We start from the raw sequence: 20,955 nt of genomic DNA on the forward strand, positions 1-20,955 counted from the left end.
CTCTTCGAATCTCCTCAATTGATCCAAGTTAAAGAGGCTTTTATTTCCCTGCAGCATTCTGACACAATTGCCTTCCCTAATAGCATGCCTCTAGCAGCACCGAGGTTTGAGATTTACATCCAGATGAAGCCCACTCTGGTGCCAAAGACCCCAAACCCTAGATCTTAATTCATATAGGAGTAGACAGAAGTAGAGGGAGAGAAACAGGGTCACTGTTCAAGAGCTCCTTAAAGATGTTGGTTTAGACATTGAGTATGATGACCAAGATATTAAGAGTTTTGGGAATACAACCTACAGCAGATGGCACAGCTAACAACTAAAATACCATGACTGATGTGATTTGCTGTCTACACAAAAATTCAGGAGTTAGTGTTGACCTGCCACCTTAACAGAACCACCAAGATGGTTGGATACTCAGATATTAACTTTTCAAACTCTGAGTTACAATAATTGCAAAATTTTCCAGGCATGGCAGTGCATGACTTTAATCCCAACACTCAGGAGGCATAGATAAGCAGATCTCTGTGAATTCAAGGCCAGTGTGATCTACACAGGAAGATTCAGGTCAGCCAGAGCTACATAGTGATTCCCTAACAGCCCCCTTTTAAAACTAAACGTATTTTATATTTATAAAATAATAATAATGGTGGTATTGATGGAAAAAAGTGACAAAACCCAAATGGTTACATGATAGGGTATAATTGCTTTGGGAAACTTTCCTCCATGGGTAGGCTGACTTTTGATGTTTTTCATCCTGGCCTATATAGTTGCAGTGATATTTTTAAATGATGTGGGTACAGAGTGACATTTTGAACTCACTATATGCTCATGAAGAACCATTTGGACCACATGACATTATATCTAATGGAACACTTCCAAATCTTTAAACAACTTCAATTTTTCGATTTATCTTCATAGAATCCAGTCCTTTTACCATAGGCTATGTATAAGGCTCACATTATAAGGCCTGGGATATATGTCACTTATGCCCTTTGTCCTTGATGGCCTCTTCAAATGCTCACTTGGGAAGTTTGAATGCCTACACCCAAGAAAATCTAAGCAAGTGCCTGTTAAAAACAAACTCAAATGCAAAACTAGTTTCTGGAGACTGATGAAAATCTGGGACAGTAAACTGAGAATTTGACACATATTTAAAAGAAAGAATGCTAATTAAAGTAAGGCCTGTTTATCCTATCATGAAGAAATGTAAATTTTCCCATAAATCCCCTATGGGCTTCCTATGTTCTTGTCTCATCACTGCCTAATGAAGGCATTTTTATCCCAATTAGAAGACAGCTATTGTGGCTTGGGAAATAAGGGTACAGGGGAATTAGGATTCTGAGGCTCCCTTAAACTCTTTTTGTTTTAGCTAGGAAGCCAGACACGAGGTTTTTTTCACTCTCAGCACCTCCAACAGTAAGTGAATCAAGCAACTTATAATTTTATATGAGTGTGTATTTGACATTCATCACATAGAACTTTAACAATGTGAGGTAAGAATTCAGTGTCTGAGACGTTTGAACCACTTCGTAGAGATTAATTCAATCTTTTTGTTTATGGTTTTGTTTTGTTTCCCCAAATCAGCAGGAGTATTTCTTCTTGCTGCAGCCCAGGACAAAGGAGTGGAATGCTGTATAGGAATACCTTCAGAAGGACACCACCCTCTCCCAGAAGTCGATTGGGTGGCAGTGTAGGACCAGCATATCAGCAACTGGAAGAATCAAGGATCCCAGACCAGGATACGATACCTTGCCAAGGGTAGGTCTTAAATTAAGGGACTTACAAGGGAGACTATTAGAAGTTTGACAATAGGTTAGTATGTACCTGTTTAAAATAAAATAAAATAAAAAGCTTTTGTAGGACCACTAAAGTATCCTTTTATCAGTAATATAACATATATTTAGCTTTCTGACAAGCAGTGCGAAAAAAACCATAAAAAATAACCTATAACATAAACATGACAGCTAGTTTCATGCAGTATTCTTGAATGTGGGGTTTAGGTAAATAGTAAAAGAAGAAGAAGCCTGTGAGGTGCACTCTCACCCTGAACTCTTGGGGAAGGGTCTAGGCCCTGCCCTATATGAAATGACAGACTATGGACACCCCCATGGAGGGCCTCACCCTCCCTGGGGGAATGAGGGGATAATGGGGGGGTTGGGAGGAGGGCACGGGAAGAGGGGAGGGAATGGGAGAGGGACCTGGAACTGACTTGTGAAGCAACCTTGTTTCTTATCTAAATTTAAACTGGAAAATAAAATAAAAAAATAAAAAAAAGAAGAAGAAGAAGCCACAGAGAAACTCTCAGAACTCAGACGTTTTCATTACTTATACTATGGAGAATTCAGGGATTTTCTACACCAGGGCTATGTTCTACAGTACAAACACACCATGTCCTCTGGCAGGCACCAGCATACACAGCTCAAGGTATAATGAGTGGAATACAAGATGGGTTCTAGTCACAACTTTGCTCTTGGTGTCAACCATTCAAGCAAACATTGAATAAGTAACTTATCATAAAGTTTGATCCCTGTCCTTTATGAGTGGTGTCAGTTTCAGAAAGTGCTGTCATCTGAGCTCTAGCTTTGTGTGAGTTTAAGCCTCTCAAAGGGTGTTGGCCAGATAAAAAAAGTATTAAGAACCTGTGTCAACACATGATATTAAAAGAAACAGTTTTTGAAGTTTGACATAGTGATTGTCATAATGATTTTCATAATGCTATCATTAATTGCAAGTGATTGTCGTAATGCTACCATAGTGATTGTCATAATTCTATCATTAATTGCAAGAATCTAGATTTATTCTAGATATTTTCAGAGTCCAGAATCAGGCTCCAGTTATATCTAGCAGTTGACTTTCTGCATGAGCTAGGCTGGGTTTCTAAGCAGTTTTGGTCCAGGTAATTATTTCAGATCATTTGTTTCAATCCTGAGACCATAGCAGCTAGGATGTCCAGCTCAAAGCCTCTGCATTTCTCTTGTCTGCTAGAAATGGAAGAGATGCACTATTGCACTGTCTGATTGAAGGATCTTAGGATACAAATAGCCTGTGGCTATGCTTTGTAATTTTGGAGTGATTCCAAAATGACCATTCCTCCAGATTGAGGGAGTAACAGCAAATTCAGTTTGACAACTAAATGGTTTAAAGAGTGTGATGCAAGTGAATAAGCAGTTGCCATTCCACTAGGCCTTACCAATGACAAGAGTTTTATATTTAGCCTGTACCTATATTGACTCTGTTTATAGCTACTTTGTCAGTAACCAATTGTGATTCACAGGAGTATGTACATGGACACACATCTTCTTTCCCTATAGTGAATGACAGAGTGTGTGAGTGTCTAGAAAAACCATCTTGTATTGTAGTTTATTTTTGCTCTTGGCCATAGTGGCTCTCACCCCAATGTTTCTGATGCAAGGAGGCTCAGATCTTGTAGCAAGTTGCTATTTGAATGACAGATTCACAGACCTTCCAGGGCTCAGAGGTTTTCATTTTCTGACTTGTCTTTTCCCTCCTGGGTCAGCATGGTTGTTATTTTGTGTTGGTTCAGTCACCACCTGGTTGGCAATCATCTCTGTTACTGGCTGGGCACACGCCTTTTCTCTGTGCCATATGCACCCAATGTTGGTAAATATTGACTCTGTAAGTCACTCAGGCCTCAGCACAATGAATGTCAGGAGGGACTCTCATCATTAACTCTTAAAACCAGCTATTGTCTACTCCTGGTGAACTGACTATCTCTCAGGACTGGAAATGGGTTTGGTAATAGAATTTCACAGCTAGCATTCTTCAAATCTGTACTTAGCCTGAAAGGGGAGTGAATCAATTTGCAAGACTCACCAGCCATCTACTCCTATTTACTAGCATGTGGTTGATGTCTGCTAACTAGACTTCATGTATGTGACTTCTTTACTGGGTAGTCAGTTCAACTTGAACACGTCACCTACCCTAGTGCAGCAGGACTTTTAGAATAGATAGCAAATTGAGGCTACCTTTCTCTAACTGGAGCTTGGAGTAGTGCCAGCCCTGGTAATAAGATACTGAATATTGAACTGTTATGTGTCAGAACAATTAACTGATATATTACAAACTAATAAAAAGAAATAGATTCAGAAAAGTCAGGTTAACAGCCTCAAACTGGTCATGATTCATAATATAGTAAATGAGTTCCCATTTCATCTAGCTAGCAACCTGATGCGCCTTGCTTTTTATATTTCCTGAAGGTGTTATTTGTGAACACATCAAGGATAGGAAAGTTTAAATGGCCAGCTCAATGTGGCATTGGTCATCCCATGAGAAAAGAGTGATTGTGTATTAGCTTTCTGACCAAATCAGATACAAAACCAGGAAATGAATGTGCTAAAATCATACCAACAGCTGACAGTGTCAAATGGAATAACTGATTGTATGTATAGTCAGTTCTATATACCTACTATATACCTATACACAACTAAATACCTCAGGAATTGGGTCTAAAGAGTCAACTAGCAATATTAAGACCCTGGAATGACTCCTGGCTTACAACAAACCAAACAGACACTAATTATTACAACCTTTCTTGATACACATGCTCTTTGAGGGATGGCAGGAAATGCAGTCCAAACTGATATAACAGTCAGTGAATAATTTCAGTTTCAAACTGTCAAAGACTTGTTGGAATCCCAAGGATACAGAACTCTGAATAGCTCTATGTCACAATCCCTTCTAGAAATTAAGATTCTACTTAAACATTTGCTGATGTGTCAGAGCTGGAACATCTCATAGCAACCCCAGGAGGAAGTGAGGGTGAACCTTGTCTCTGGTGCAAGAGTATGGCTCAATTGTTTTTAAACCTCACAGCTGTTTGACTTCAACCTCACAGCTGCTTTTTACTTAAACCTCACAGATTCATCATCCCCCAAGTATCCAAGTAACATGAGAGATTCTATTTTTGATTGTTGTGGTCTGAACTCAGGCCTTTATTACACTAAGACTATACTTCCACTGATTTTTACCACCAGCTCCTTTATGTTTTAAGAATGCAGAAAGTTCAAATGAGACTACAATTTGTCTGAGAGTTCAAATTGTGTAATGGTGTTGGTTTCTTATTCAAAATTAAATCAACCATGGAGAACTGTTATTCTTTAGTGACATCATCATGCTATAACAGTTTATAATTCAGTTATTGTCAGTTATGTGTCCAGTAGCTGGCTTGCGGAATGACATGGGACAGTTAATTTCAATTTCTCTATCTCATTTAAGTCCTTAATGCAGTATCAGGCTGAATAGGTGGATATTTGAAGTTTGGCATTAAGTTGCCTTTGTGCTTGGCCATGCCACCTTGCTGACTCATGGCAGCAATTGGTTATAAACATCCTCCAAGGTAGTCAAAATTTTACAAACAGAGTTTATCTACTGGCATCACCATCACATTACAACGTATTATACTCTATTTGTAGATCTACCCTGAAGACATTGATGCAGATACAGTACTATTCCAGTCATATTACTTGGCTCTTTTCTGGATGTAAATATCTGGAGGGCATATTTTATATACATTCATACATTGTGGAAGTATGGTTCCAAAGACTAAACAAAATGGCCCAAGGTTTACTCGTTTTTCTTATTAGAATTGATACATAGATCAGACCTTCAGGATCTGATTTTCTATCATATGAGACACAGGGGTAAGATCCCACAAGGAATTTTCTTATGAATAGCTGTATGAAAAGATGTCATAATATAGTTTACTTTAGGATGTCCCTTCATTAGCCGATTCTGAATTTTATAGTGACAATTGGACACTTACCTTTGAATTCCTTTGCTTATATAAAGGTGTAACTTTAGGCATATCATTTGAATGTCACTTGGAATTCTCCACTCATTATCACATAAAAATAATAAACTAAAAATGTTTTTTATGAGGTAATTAGGGGATAAAGTGCCTTTTCAGGTCACTGTACAAATGTTAGCTGTTATATCTAATATTAGTTAATGAACTATAAAAGAATACTTTCCTTGGAGATATGTTCATTCATTAATGTGTTCATTACATCAGTGCTTATTGATGACTAACTCTATTCTGAATGCACTGAGAAAAGACACAAGTACTATTCATTTCTCTTTACTAAATTTTGGTGAAACTGTTATCATTGTGACCTCACAGTGGATACTTCTTTATAGCTATACAATACATGTCATTGCAACTATTCCTTTACTTTTTTACTACGATTCCCAGCATGCAGTCAAACTAGTTATCATCTTAAATCCTTTGCTAAAAGTTCCTCACTGTCTTGTGAAAAATCGTTTTTCATTTCTTTTCTGTTAAATTTTATTCATTTTAAATATCAATCACAGTTGCCTCTCCCTCCCCTCCTCACTCTCCCCCCACCTCCCTGTCCCACCTTCTACCCACTCCTCAGATTGGGTAAGGCCTCCCATGGGGATTCAACTAAGCCTGGAATATCCAAGTGAGACAGGATCAAGTCTCTCCGCACTGTATCAAGGTTGAGAAAGGTATCTCACCATAGGGAATGGGCTCCAAAGAGCCAGTTTATGCACCAGGGTTAGGTCCTGGTCCCACACCAGGGGTCCCAGAAACAGACCAAGCTACACAACTGTCACCCACGTTAAGAGGGCCTTGTGACTATTACTTATACATATAAAAAGCAATTTTATTTACATTACAATATAAGTCAAGAAAATTAAAAACATTCCATGGAAATCAGATATATTTAACTTATGCTTGCATAATAATGTTTACTATTTAAAGATAACTCACTAAGAAGTAGGACAAAATCTATCATGCAGAGCCCCAAGACCTTTCTATAAATCTGATACATCTGTTCCAATCCAGGCACTGAAAAGATCAAAGGATAAAACTCAATGGACCTGAGCAGTTCAAAACTCAGATTCCCAAATGCTTAAGTTACTTGAAGTATGTGAATGGTATATGTGACTAGTCATAAACATGTGACATAAACAAAAAAACTGGTATATGTGACAAGTCATTGCTGGACGTCAGTGCCCTCTTTCACTGTGGGGAAACCCAGAGATATTGCTGGGTTGGGAGGGTCATATAGAACACAATTCATATTCCCCCTGGGCAGGTAGAAGGATTGGGCACCCCTGTTTTTGTCATTTGTTTCAGCAATGGGCCAGCAAGCACTAGGGCAAACTGCCAATAGCAGTTCAGTTTACATTCCATGTTTAAGCAGAAGCTGTGAGGACTGCCCTACCTTGATGGTCAATAATAAACTTCCTGATGGCTCCCAATTATGGGGATCACACCAGTGGATCAGACAGACCAGGGCTAAGAGGGTGGATGAGTGATGAGTGAAGTAATGCCATGGTGATGTCCTGTTTGACACGATGGAAAAGGCCACACTTGCGAGCTCAATCCCCATTTACTTTGTATTCTAGGATAGAGGTCAGGAAGACTATATCCCACCTGCCTATACAGCTGTGGTGTGTTGAAAGACCCCTGGACTTAAAGTAAGAAGATCTGGGTTTGAGTCTCAGTCTGTCACTTATTTTTCTGTGTGACCTTGGGCAAGTCACTTCACTGATCTGAATTTCAATTGACTTCTTTGTCCGTGGGAACATAGTATCCGTCTCATGGGGTTGCTGTGAGAAGTCAGTGAGATCGTGCATGTGGAAAGAACTTTTTGGATGGTATGGTTCCGAGGCACAGTGGGGACCAGAATATGACTCTGTTATCTTTTTCAGGTATACGTCCAATGGCTTAAGAAGTCAACAAAATGCGTCAATAAATATGCAACTGCCTTCAAGAGAAACAAACCCCTATTTTAATAGCTTGGATCAAAAGGACCTGGTGGGCTATTCATCCCCAAGGGCCAACTCTGTGCCCATCATCCCTTCGATGGGTCTAGAAGAAACCTGCATGCAAATGCCAGGGATTTCTGAAGTCAAAAGCATTAAATGGTGCAAAAACTCCTACTCTGCTGACATTGTCAATGCGAGTATTCCAGTCAGCGATCGTCTTCTAGAAGAGCAACAGGAAGTGAAGATATTACTAGAGACTGTGCAGGAACAGATCCGTATTCTGACTGATGCCAGACGGTCAGAAGACTATGAACTGGCCAGCGTGGAAACTGAGGACAGTGCGAGCGAAAACACAGCCTTTCTTCCCCTAAGTCCCACGGCCAAATCAGAACGAGAGGCACAATTTGTCTTAAGAAATGAAATTCAAAGAGACTCTGTGTTAACCAAGTGACTTGAGATGTAGGAATCTGTGTGTTCTCTGCTTTGCTCAACAGGAAAGAGAGGAAATTAAATACAAATTATTTATATGCATTAATTTAAGAGCATCTACTTAGAAAAAAAAAACCAAATAGTCTGCCGCCCTCATATCATAGTGTTTTTTAACAAAATATTTTTTTAAAGGGAAAGAAATGTTTTAGGAAGGATAAAGCTTGCCATTAAAGCTTTTAGGGAGGATTCTGAATCCAATTCTAGTTAGTCCCAACACTGTCCTCTTTGGCTCATGGAAGATTTGGCCAATTCCAACCTCTGGCCTCATAGTGCCAGTGTCTGTATGGAAAAGAAACTGGTTTTTGCCTAGCTTCAAAGAGATGAGCTGTATCCCAAGGGTGGATGTGCCAGTGGGTAGGTAGCCCTAGCCATTTGGCTCTTGAGTTCCAACCCCTAAATTTCTATTCATCAATGCTCTCACCACAGTTTATGTCATGTCAAGGAATGTAGTGCTTTGTATTTGATTTGTAAAGAATGGCAGGAAAGCATGAACAGGAAGGAAGATGGAAAATAGGAGTAAACTGGACGATCTTAGCTCCCCACATGTGCCATCTTTCTTTGTAATTTGAAAGCACAGAACCTCAGAGGAAGGTGTGAAATTATGATAGAAAAAGAGACAAAAAATTGACAATGATGTGCTACTAAAATCATGCTAATAGTAATGTTTTTCTTGGAGAGTATTTAGAAGGTCTGAAAGGACACCTTTCAGTGTGTGTGTGTGTGTGTGTGTGTGTGTGTGTGTGTGTGTGTGTGTGTGTACCTGTGTGCACAGGTGTGAGCGTGTGAGTGTGTGGGCTTGCTCACCCAAGCACATATGCTGTATGCACATGTGTTCCTTGTATGTATGCGTGTGCATGTGTGTGAATATTAAAGCTTGCTAAAATTTATTCTGAAACATCAGGGAATCTTACATTAAAAGAAAATTTCCCTCTTAGATCTTTTCACTTTAAAATTTTCCATTAAATATAAATTTGGTTAGTGAGTTCTTGAACCAAGGTAACTTGCATGGAGGGGTCTTATAAAAACTCTCGACAATGTCTAGACCATTTTTTGATGTGAATACTATTGAAAAGGGCAGTCTTTGGCTTATTGATATCAGTACCACAAAGAAAATTAATGGAGGAGTGTTTATTTTGAATCATTTACTTTAATTACTGACACAAGCCACTTATCAATTTAACAGTTGACTACTTTATTTCTTGTCATCTTCATTGCTGTTTTACAGTAAGTCTGCTCTGTAGAGCACTGGCTTCTCCGGTTAACATGGAAGGAAGAAATTGTTGAAAATCACAAATCCCAGACTATTCAGTTCACAAGCAATGCCCCCAAACAGTAAATTGTGTTGTATGTTCATTTGGAATAAAGCAATATTTTTACCACTGCTAAGGTGAACTGAAAACCTCCTGAAGATGTGTCTGTTTTATTTTCCCTTATTTTCATGGGGCATTCAAGGAAAGTAGTGTTCACATACCCAGTCTTTATCTGATTATTGGTGGTGTTGTTATGTTTACACTGTTTAAATAAAAAGGCACAGTATTTGAAAGTACATAAAAGATTGCTTTTACTGTAGTTTGGGGAAAACTTGGTTAAAAATTCAAAGTCTGGTCTCAGACAGAGAAACCATATAAGTCTTACTCGAGGTAAGTTATTTCTACTAAATACATTGCAAGTTTTTATCTATGAATGTTCATTGATAATGGACAGAATGCCATCTAGGGGGAAAAAGCATTGAAAAACAAATCAAAGCTGCTTAATAGGAATTTGAGGTCTTGTATGTTGAAAACACATTGATGGAAACCTACGTTTTATCTGAAAAAAGTTTTGTGGCGTCATTAGTTGCCATTATAGTTTGGTTGTTTTGAACAGAGCAGTAACATTGTTAGTGTCTTCAAACAGAACAGATTTTAATGTCTTCTCACTCAACTTTGTTTAAACTGGAGAATATTTTCTACTTAAGAAAATCATAGATGGTAATTACAGGTCTATAAAACCCTGAAAGTTGAGCATTCCTTGGAGCATTAAGCTGTTATTTGCCCCAAGTATCAAACAACTGTGAGGTCATGCTGGTCTATTGAGGTCAACTTTGTTTATCTTGTTTTTAATTTGTTTTTTGTATGTTTTGATTTTTCCTTAAAATGTTACCTATCAATAATATAAATGATCCATTCATCTACCTAGGAAGGCAGGTATTCTGAGAAACTGAAGTTATTTTAATGTATCATTTATACCAAAATATAAGGTCAATGAAACAAATCTCAATTCAACATGTTATTTAAATAAAGGAAGGATTTCATACAATATGATTATTCTGCAAAACCTTTCCTCACATTCTGAAGACAAGGAGTAACAGGCACATCTACTGGCCATGTTATGGAAAGTTTACAGTTATTGCTACTTTTTGAACACTTAAGACAAACTCCTCCATAGAAACAGGTATGTGTGCTAGTTTCTATGGCCTTTGTCTCCTTTGGAACAGGAAGCATTCTTACAAAACATCTAAGCTCAAAGGGCACATCTTAGGTCATCAACTGACAAGTGCCAAGTTCAGACAGTACTGAGACTTTCTACATTTACTTGACCTGGTAGATATGTGGAACCATCGTTGCTTTTTTTTCTTCAAGCTCATGTGCTTATAAGGACATGATAATTTCTACATCATGCCATTTAATTTGCTTCTTTTCTCTTGTCTTTATTATGAAGACAGATATTTGGATATTTATAATTAAATAAGTTCCATATTCATCACTATCTGGAGACTGAATAGTATTCATTACTTTTTGATTTAAGTCATTTCCTTGTATATATTTTTTAAAATATTCAACACCTTTAAATTACTGGTCGCTATTGTGGAATGCTGTTGTTCAAAGTATGATCAATCAATCATATGTTACTAAAGTAGAGTAGAAACTATGTAGGAGAGTCAGTGTCTGGGTTTGTTTTCCTGCTATGTATATTGAACACTATCTTTCAGACTCTACCCCAGTATCTTACCTTACTATAAATGAAGGTCAATTCATAACACATCCAATGATTCACATCACTTTTTTAAGTATCAAGGAAAGAGACATAGAACAATGTTGCTCTCAGGACTTCACAAAGTAGTTAGATAACACACACGCCGAAAAGAGTAGAGGTCCATATAGACTTCAGAATACCACCACCCAGTTGTAAGATGAAGAAGAACTACAATTTTAGAAGGGCCCTGGTGCCCAACGTTGAGGCTGCCAGTAACCAGATCTCCACCGGAATACATTCAACACTTCCTGCCATCGCCAAAACCCTATCTTTTCACATGGTGCTATAGGAAATGAGTCCTAATGTGTGTGTGAGCATGTGGGGTGATCTTCAATTCCAGCCCTGTGAACCTGAATTAAGTGCTAAGACACTTTTATCAATTGAATATATAGTATACTTAGGAACACAGCAGGTAGGGAGGGATTTTTATTTGATCTTTTGGTATCTGGGAAACATTTTATATATATAAACAATACTTTTTATTGTTATTCAATTGTATAACATCACTACAGTGTTTTCAATGGACACCATGTCTATGCTGTTTGTATCTTACTTTCAGAAATTCAGTCCTCATTCCAAGCAAGACCAGTTTAAGATTTCTAAGCTGATTTCAATTTTGTAAAGTCTCAAAACACCCTGGGAAAAGCTTTCTGATGAGCTTTATCTCTTCCCCTTTCATTCTTTCCTGTCTAAAGAAATTCTGAGGGTAAAGGAAGACATTCCCATTTTAAAATTTACTCATGTGTTTCCTACTGTGAATACACCCACAATATAGATAAAAATGAATATTAAGTTGGAATGATTATTTGGGTATTCCTTCCTTTGCTTCATTTGATAAATAACAAGTGATTACCTCATGGAGTGCCATGAAAGCTTCATGGCAAATCAAATGGCAATGTTTTGTGAGACAGACACTTTCAATTCCTTCTCTTTCTTAGTCAAACTGGAATAACCTTGGGTCAGATAATTCAAAAATCCAGCACTAAATATATTAGACTCTTGCTTAAAAACAACAATTAAATGACATGTATAAGTGATTACTGTTTTTAAAGTGCATAATGATCACAAATGTGTTTTTTTTAAAGTAGACTTCTTTAAATGATTTTAAATGATTTTGACCTGTCATAAAGCTGAACTCTAGGAAGGGCAGAGTGTGTGGATGTGGCAAAGAGGTCTATGCAGTTATATCAGGCACCTCAGTGAAATCAATAACAGAATGACCACATGGACTTGGTAAAACAGAGAGCAAGCTTCCTTTGATGATTGTTTGTCATGAATACTTGTATTGATTGCACATGTATTATGGCCAAATGAACAAACTGTGTAAAAAGAAGCAAGCTTGTATTGTTGGAAATAAGTTAGACATATATCTTTGTGAAAGCTTCTAACTTACAGGCAAGATTGGCTGCTTGACCTCTTCTGTTCCATAAGGTATATGGTCTATGTCATCTTTTTTTTTCTTTCCAGTCAACCACCTTGTTATATATTCACTCTAATTCAGATTTTGACTTATCAATTTATATACTCATTTAACACTATTCTCTAAGTAGTCCATTTCTATAGATCTCTCCCAGAAAGTCTTACAAAAGTTGGAACCTATATATCAATCTCTGAATAAGACTGGCATTTGTACACATGCCATGGAGCAATAGGATTTTTGTTATGGTTATATTTCAGATAAATTTACTGAGCTCAGATGATGAAAAAAAGATAACCAAGAAATACCTGATTATAAACCTTGAGACTCAAAGGTCAAACTTTGCTTCATGTTTGTTCTAAAGGAAATGTGAGAGCTTATCAAAAACAGAGCAGTCTCTCTACAGCAAGTGTGAGACCTTGACTATGTCCTTTAGTTACAGAAATAGTAGTCAGACTCATTTGGTACAAAAAGTAAAAGATATATAGACATACTTAGATAGGTAGATATATAGATGCTCTCAAGTATTTGCATCTCAAGTTTCTTGTTAATTTGTCTTGAGAAAGGGCCCTGCCATGTAGCTCAGGCTATCAGTGAGCACACAATCTCCCTCCCTCAACTTACTGAACTTGATTATAGGTGTTTGCTACTACAGCTTGTACAACTCAAACTTTTTAACATTAATACTCCAAGATTGATTGAATTCTCAATTGAAACTTAGATATTAAAGTTCAAAATTATCCAACTTTGAGGGCACTGAAAAGCATTGTGTACTTATTGGCTTTTGTTTATAATTGCTGTTTTGACAAATCAATACCAATATGCTTCTTCAGTACCATCCAGACTAGCACTGATTCCTCTATTTATAATTTGTTTTGGTCAAGATCCCATAAAGTCTGATTTTTTTCATATTCAATAAACAAATGTGAAATGTTAAAATATTTGAATCAAAGTCTTTCCATTTTAGTTGTGTTGTGATTTCAGATTATAAGGATTCTATGAAGTAGTTTGTAAAATCAGACTATGGTGAACCCCACATTCTTTGGATTTGATTTTGATATATTTAGAAGTCTGATGCACAATGGAGACAACTGCAATGTATCCTAAACCTAAGGTATATTTTTTACAGTAAACAAATTTAAGGGCTTACAAAACTACATGCACACATAGCACCAACCTGTATTAAATATTAGTCACATGACAAACCTTGGATTCGGTATACCTTATTAAGAAATGCATCCAGCAAAATTGTGTATTGGTTTACTTTGATTTTTATCACAAGGATCGTTACCTCCTGTTGAGTGGTATCTTTTTCAACAAAAATATAGACAACTGATATGTTCACAGAGAACACATAAATTCTTACCCTAAAAAATTGCCATGTATTCATGCATGGTCATTGCATGTGTACAATAATAATTAGAAGGATATTCCTTGGCTCATGTTTTCCAGAAATATGCAATTGTGCATGTTAAGTTAAACAATTCTCTAAACTGGGGTCAAGAGTTAAATCATAAACAGAAGAGTACAAAAATATTCATTTGTCATTTTAAACATTTATTCAAAATCAATGCATTTTTTTTCTGTGATAATATTTTTCACTGAAGAGTGTTCATGCATCTCTTCTTTCTTATATTAAAAGAGCAACAACTCATATGGAATCAAATGATAGACCAGATATACATCTTTCATCTTTCAGTAAAGTTTATCTCTATTACCTCTCGCTTTTTATGAGTGCAGATCTACTCTGCTGAATATTACAATCTTACACATGAATTTCATAATCAACTTGCATTGTTACTTCATCAGATTCATTTTTATCTGGTGGGAAACATTGGCCACCACCAGCTCATGTGAGTTCCTTAGGATCCTTTGTTGCACCAAGACATTCAGATTCTTTTAGGTTGTGTTTTTCCTGTATGTGTCTCATTTAGCTTTTCTTTGTTAAGTGGGGGGGTTTTCAAGTAAAAGACCAATGCTGTTTTCCTCATTTTTATTGTATTATTGAGGAATAAGCTAGGAACCTTTCAAATGTAAATGACAAGGTTTGTCACAGCCCCTGTTGGGACTAAGAGACCTGCTTTAGCCCCTACCCAGGGTTCCAAAGATGAAATACTTCTCCGGAGTGAAGGAGGGGGTAAAAGATTTATATACTAATTTCATATACAATCTGAAGGTCGTTTTTAAAAAATTTCCCATGCTTTTAATTGTTCTGTTTCTACTCTAATAATCATGTCCTACTTATAATTTCTCCATGTTTCTTCTTCTAGCTTCTCCTTCTATTCTAAAAACTGTTCTCCTTCAGGAGCTTTAAGAGATAAAATTCTCTCATTGGTCAAAGCACATTCCTAGAGCAAGAGGTAAGGAGCTGAAACATTTACTATGGCAACACAAGGGTCCAAAGCCTCAGTGCCAGATGGAGGAGAGAACAGTGCCCAGTGACAATTTTAAGACATAGATTTATTGTTAGTAGACTGGGAAGTGAAGAATAGTCATGCTTTAAGGTTAATGTGAGGTTAGCTTTGGACAACACTTTCTCATCTTCTGACACAGAGAATCGGGGACATTCTTGTTCTCTATTATCATGCCATAACGTTTATTCCTGGGAATCTGTGACTATCCCAACTGAGGTCTCTTTGCCTGTACACTAACACTGACCAGTTGTCTGCCAAGGAAGATAGCTACAAGGGGACAGACTTCTAAATTTATACAAAAACCCGTTTGAGAGAGTAAAGGTATTGACTGTGATTACTTTCTTGCCAGAATGAAGCGTTTCTGGGGGAGGTCATCCAATCTATCAATGTAGAGGGCAAAATGTGCTCAGTAATTGATTAATACACTGCTGGGGTTCATGTATTGAATCCAATAACAGAAAGGGAGCTCTCAATCTTTACAAGGAATCTACGGTAAGGACAGTGACTATTCATAAAGCAACTACTCCCATCACCCTACATAGGGGCCTCCTCCATGGGATGATTACAGTGGGTTAGCTTTGTGATTTTGTCAGCTGAGTTCTTACTGCATGATTCTGCAGTTAATAGGAAGCCCAGGCTTGTTAGTTTTCTTCATATTGTTAAATGACTTTCCAACCATGGAATTGCTCCTTATGTTAGTTCTTTCCATGTTCAAGGAGGGAAGCTGGGATCATACATTCAAATAAAAGGAAGAAATGTATGCATTTCTAATTAAATGACTCTTTAAACAGCAAATTACAAAGAATCACTAGTAAATCATGGCCATAAAGGATTGATGTAAATTTTTATTTCCTAAGACTCAAAAGTGACAAACAGTAGGAAACATGAGTCAAGCATATTTATTTGTTCTTATGATAGTTTTTATAACAATGTGGATTTAAAAATCTCTTTAATGCAAACTAGACATCATTCTAAACAGTATTTCATTTTTATAAAATTATTTACTCAGTATAATTTATACCCATTATACATATAGTTATACTAAAATGTTCAAATTAGCATCTGTTACAATGTGATACAGAATAAATGAGAACCTGTACTTGTTTTTTACACAATTTACTTTTTCTATGTTATTTTTTACCTCAAACTTATTTTCTGACTGTAATCTTCCATTGAATGCCTCACGTTTTAAGCTAAATATACAAGAATCTACTGAATCAAATATGGAAAGACACAGATATATTTAAAACTAAACTATGTGACATAAGTAGAACTTGTAGTCTTGAGTCCAAATAATCTAAGCAGCTGAAAAGTATTCTGTAGCCTTAGAAGTATTTTGATGTTCTTTTGATTGTCCGGGGAAGATTCAATGGATTTCACTTTATAAACACAAAGGGAATAAATAGCAGTAGGAATCTATTGTTGACCAAAAAAAAAAAAAGAAAAAAAAAGAAAAAAGAAAAAGACAGGTACCCAGTCCCCTAAACATTTCCACACAGGGTGATTTAAAGAATGGTGTGTTTGCTTTGCATTTATTATATGTTGTTTTTATGAAAGTAATGTCACTGAAAGCATGAAGAATAATAAGTTAATCAGTCACCAATTCAGCTATATTACAACCATAAAATGAGGTTTCTTTGCATTGTGTGTGCCTACATATGTTTATATTTTGCAAAGCTATTATCTTATTCTTTTGTATTATTATTTAAACAATGTCATACATTCCTGTGGCAACTTATTTTCTTTGTAAACATTGCATTTAGAAATTACATACATTAGAGTTCATAATTTATTTAGACATACTATTATCATTTGAAATTCAAACTTTAGCAATTCACTGACCAGTGTTAAATAACCCACATTTGATGGTATAATACACACTGATTTTTCTTTCTCTTGGAAGGCGACAGAAGGTTCATAGATGAGTTTCATAGGATATGTGAAGAGTAAATTTGTAAGTAATGTAGTAATGATTTTCTTTAAGATAAAATATGTAATTTTTTAGATGGGGCAAAAGTGTAAAAGTAAACATTGCATAAGGTGTGTGAAGAAATCTATGCATCTCAGCAGTTCAAAACAAGCTGCAGCATTGCATGGGTGTGTACACTGGAAGAAATGCTGGCTGGGTCACCAATATAGCAATTAGGAAAATGCATTTCACATTACTCGGCTGCTTTTTTGCAAGAGCAAAGATACAGAATTTTAACATCATTTGGGCTTCAGCTTTTTTTCTTTCTTTGCAATCAATGTAAAAGATTTTAGTTCAAATGTAATTGAGTTGAGCTGAGCAAAAATGCCTCAATGTGAAAATCGATTTTACTTTCTCATTAGAAAAATGTTTCATCTTATTTTACATTTAAAACCTAAGAGAAAATTTTAAATTACTATTAGGAGATAATCACTATTAATATCTGACCACATTTATTTTCACTTTCTTAAATGAAACAAGTATACAACGTCAGAAAATTGAAGGAATCTAGCATTTAAAATTACATATCCTATTTCATTAACTAAAAGTCTGATCTATGCATATTTATTAAAAATAATTCTCACATGTGTGATTGATACAAAAACCATCATTTGAATGGAAGTCTTTGAAATTTTGCTCATGTGTAATTCAATTGGTGGTTTGCTGTTCATTACCTTGATGTGTGTCAATATTTAATGTTACATGAGTGGTAACATCACTCAATGCTTTCTTGGCATTAGAACAGATACTATCTTAGTTCATGATATGCATTTTGACTTTTGAGGTATCAGTGATAGATTTTGATTAAAATATTATAAAAATGTAAGGGAAGGCTTCATAGAGCTGGGCAAAGCCATGCCTCCCAACCAAAATGGAAGTAATGTAGTGGAAGGAAGACAAGTGAAGAGAAAGGAAAGTATTTCAAGATACTATCAATTTTTATTAAGACTGAAAACAGAGACATTACCATAAAAGCAAATGATTTTAAAGAATTGAAATATATATATGAGAATTTAGAAAGTTTACATGTAGTCATTTGTTTGATACTCATGAATAGCCCTATGAAGTCAACATCCACCTGCATCGTCTTACTTCAAAGAAGCCAGGACAGAGATGTAAAGAAACTTATATGCCAATATACAGAATAGATTGACATTTAAGATGTTGTGCTTCAATTTATAGTCAATGGATACTGACACTCTATCTTGCCACTTTCTTTAATGAAAGTTTTCAGGTAGTAAGGCTTCAAAATTCTAATACAGGAAAGAATAATATTCTACACTGTAGGGAGATGTACCCATTTGGGAGGAAGGAGACACGCTCTCTTTGGGTTATGGTTGAGTCTTAGAGAGCAGCGTGTGGACCTTTGGTTCTCAGCTTTCTTGGCTTCTCATGTAAGTGACTTCTCCCTCAATAAAATATCATAGAATATCCCTACTTTGTGTAGCTTAATATTTCCATGATACTAGACTAAATAAGGATTGTTCTGGCATTAACCCTACTGATGATCCATAAAAAGTGAGACAGATAAGGGAAGCCTCTAAAAACAGGGATAAATGTACCTAGTTTTCTGGGCTATATGACATTTCTACATGCATATGGCAGTCACTGGTTTATAAGAACATCATAATTTTTTCTGAAGGTAGTAAGTATTGGGAAGGAGACACAAAGGATCACATGACACTTATGACTATGGCTACAATCATTGCTGCTGCTATCAGGGACTGTGCATCAACAGGGCAAGAGTGAGCACTCCATGATGACACTTAACCATTCACTTCGAAATGTTAAATTCTCAATATGTGATTATGAAATTATATCTATCAGTCACTGGTCCAACACTAGAAACATGTTAAAATGTGTTCAGTAGAAGAAATAAGCAAGACTCATTTGACCTCCCTCATGTTGGATACAAGTTCTAGAGAAATTTCTAGTCACGCAAAGCAAAGAGATCATGAACTACTATACTATGACCAACATTCAACCATCTGTGCATATGAAGACTGAGCATGGTCCCTTTAACACACAGAGGTCCTGGCTCATTTCTAGATGAAATTTCCTCTGTATGTGCTGCTTCATCAATGTAAAAAAAGTTATACTCAGTAATGAGATGGGAGGCAGAAGTTAACAACTGATAGGAAGAAAAAGAATGCATACTGTGTGAGGCAGGCAACAGTAAACTTTAAAAGAATAAATTTCAGAAGTGAAATTAATATCTGACAGAATAAAAGTAGATTTTTTCAATGCAGAAACATGATCTAGTGGGGTTAAATTTAAAAATCAAAAGAACTAAATTTTTTATATTTCTATCCTAAAAGACAGAATTTCAACATTAAAAAGATAACCGTCCAGAAATTGCTTAAGATATTGAACAAAGATAAAAATAATTCCTTTTCAAATAGCAAATGTCAAGTGTGGAATAGAATAGTTAAAGAGCAGCTGGAAAATCAAAACCAAAACAAAAAATGAAAATGAAGCCAGACCAAGTTATACCTGACAGCTACATCAGTCTTAAACCAGCACAGTATTAAAGAAGAAATTGCTATATTACAATAATATTTCAATGAGAACCTAAGAAAATATACTTCAATTAGCACTGGAAAGATGACTCAGTGGTAAAGAGTACTTGTTACATTTGTTGAGGACCTGAGTTTGTTTTCCAACACTGACATATGGGAACTCACAAATTTCCTGTACTCTCTTCTGGCCTCTGTCAACATTGATGTAAACACACACACACACACACACACACACACACACACACACACACACACACACACACACACTCTCTCTCTCTCTCTCTCTCTCTCTCTCATACACATATAAATAAAAATTGTTTGACATTAAAAATATGAAATTATCTGAAAAAATAAAATGATGTAAATGTGAAGAATGAATACAAAAAGAATTAAAACACTAAGTAAAATAGATTAAAAATATGGAAGTCCTTTTTTATTACTCAACTGAATAAATCTTTCTTGCTTATTCTCATGGAACTATCCATGAAATCTATGACACTTCAGGAAAAACAAAATGATAAAAAAGTATTAAAAGCAAAAAATTTTACATATCAGACACCTATACAAATAAAAGAAGAGAAATGAAAGAGAAATATTGTCTTGCCAGAATCATTTAAATTGGGTTTCCAAGCTCAAATAATTTTGCATACCTAATTTTAGTGTATATGTGCATGCTCAAGCAATATATAATTTTCAATTAATATGCATCAGTGTTACTTATGTTGTACACCATATAATAAAATATGAGATTACTATTTACAGATAAATACATAGACTAACAAACTTAACTGTTTCCAAACGTCTAAGGCTCTCTGGTTGAGAAAGCTATAGGAGGTGATTGTGGTTCCTCCTTTTTGTAGCTTCAGGTCACCTAAAGCGGTATGCTAAAAGGTGTGAGAAGCACTTCTCAAGCACCAGCATGTACTTGCCTCCTTTCCATGGAAATGGGAACTTCGGATGAAGAGTGAACACCTTGAAAAAGAAATTCCAGAATTATATATTGATGTTTTTTGTATTTTTTATTTAAATTAGAAACAAGCTTGCTTCACATGTCAATCCTAGCTTCCTCTCCCTCTCCTCCTCCCCCGACACTCCCACCAGCCCTCCTAGCTCCCTATCCAATACCCACTCAGTTCCCCAGGCAGGGTGAGGCCCTCCATGGGGGATCTCCAGAGACTGTCATTTCATCCAGGGCAGGGCATAGGCCTTCCCCCATGTGTCCAGACTGAGAGACCATGCCTCAATGTGGAATGGGCTCCCAAAGTCCATTTGTATGGCAGGGATATATACTGATCTACTACCAAAGGCCACATAGATTGCCTAGGCCTCCTCACTGACACCCTCATTCAGGGGGTCTGGATCAGTCCCATGCTG

General features: G+C 36.3%; 1 protein-coding gene across 7 annotated transcripts in view; it reads left to right on the top strand.

Annotated features, from left to right (window-relative positions):
* Nrg3 (neuregulin 3) overlaps nt 1-9,793 on the top strand; it is a 985,840-nt gene extending 976,047 nt beyond the window's left edge. For 2 of the 7 annotated variants that reach the window (XM_013121168.3, XM_040747665.1), the window contains exons 8-10: nt 1,585-1,758; nt 7,396-7,467; nt 7,702-9,793. In XM_013121168.3, coding sequence (XP_012976622.2) covers nt 1,585-1,758; nt 7,396-7,467; nt 7,702-8,209 — 754 coding nt within the window. In that variant the 3' untranslated portion in view covers nt 8,210-9,793. The remainder of the gene's footprint in view (nt 1-1,584; nt 1,759-7,395; nt 7,468-7,701) is intronic. The other 5 variants (XM_040747666.1, XM_040747667.1, XM_040747668.1 and 2 more) reach the window with 3 other exon arrangements.
* Nucleotides 9,794-20,955: the final 11,162 nt, after the last annotated feature.

This window comes from Mesocricetus auratus, unplaced genomic scaffold (genome assembly GCF_017639785.1).
Source record: "Mesocricetus auratus isolate SY011 unplaced genomic scaffold, BCM_Maur_2.0 Super-Scaffold_100006, whole genome shotgun sequence".
Lineage (NCBI taxonomy): Eukaryota > Metazoa > Chordata > Mammalia > Rodentia > Cricetidae > Mesocricetus > Mesocricetus auratus.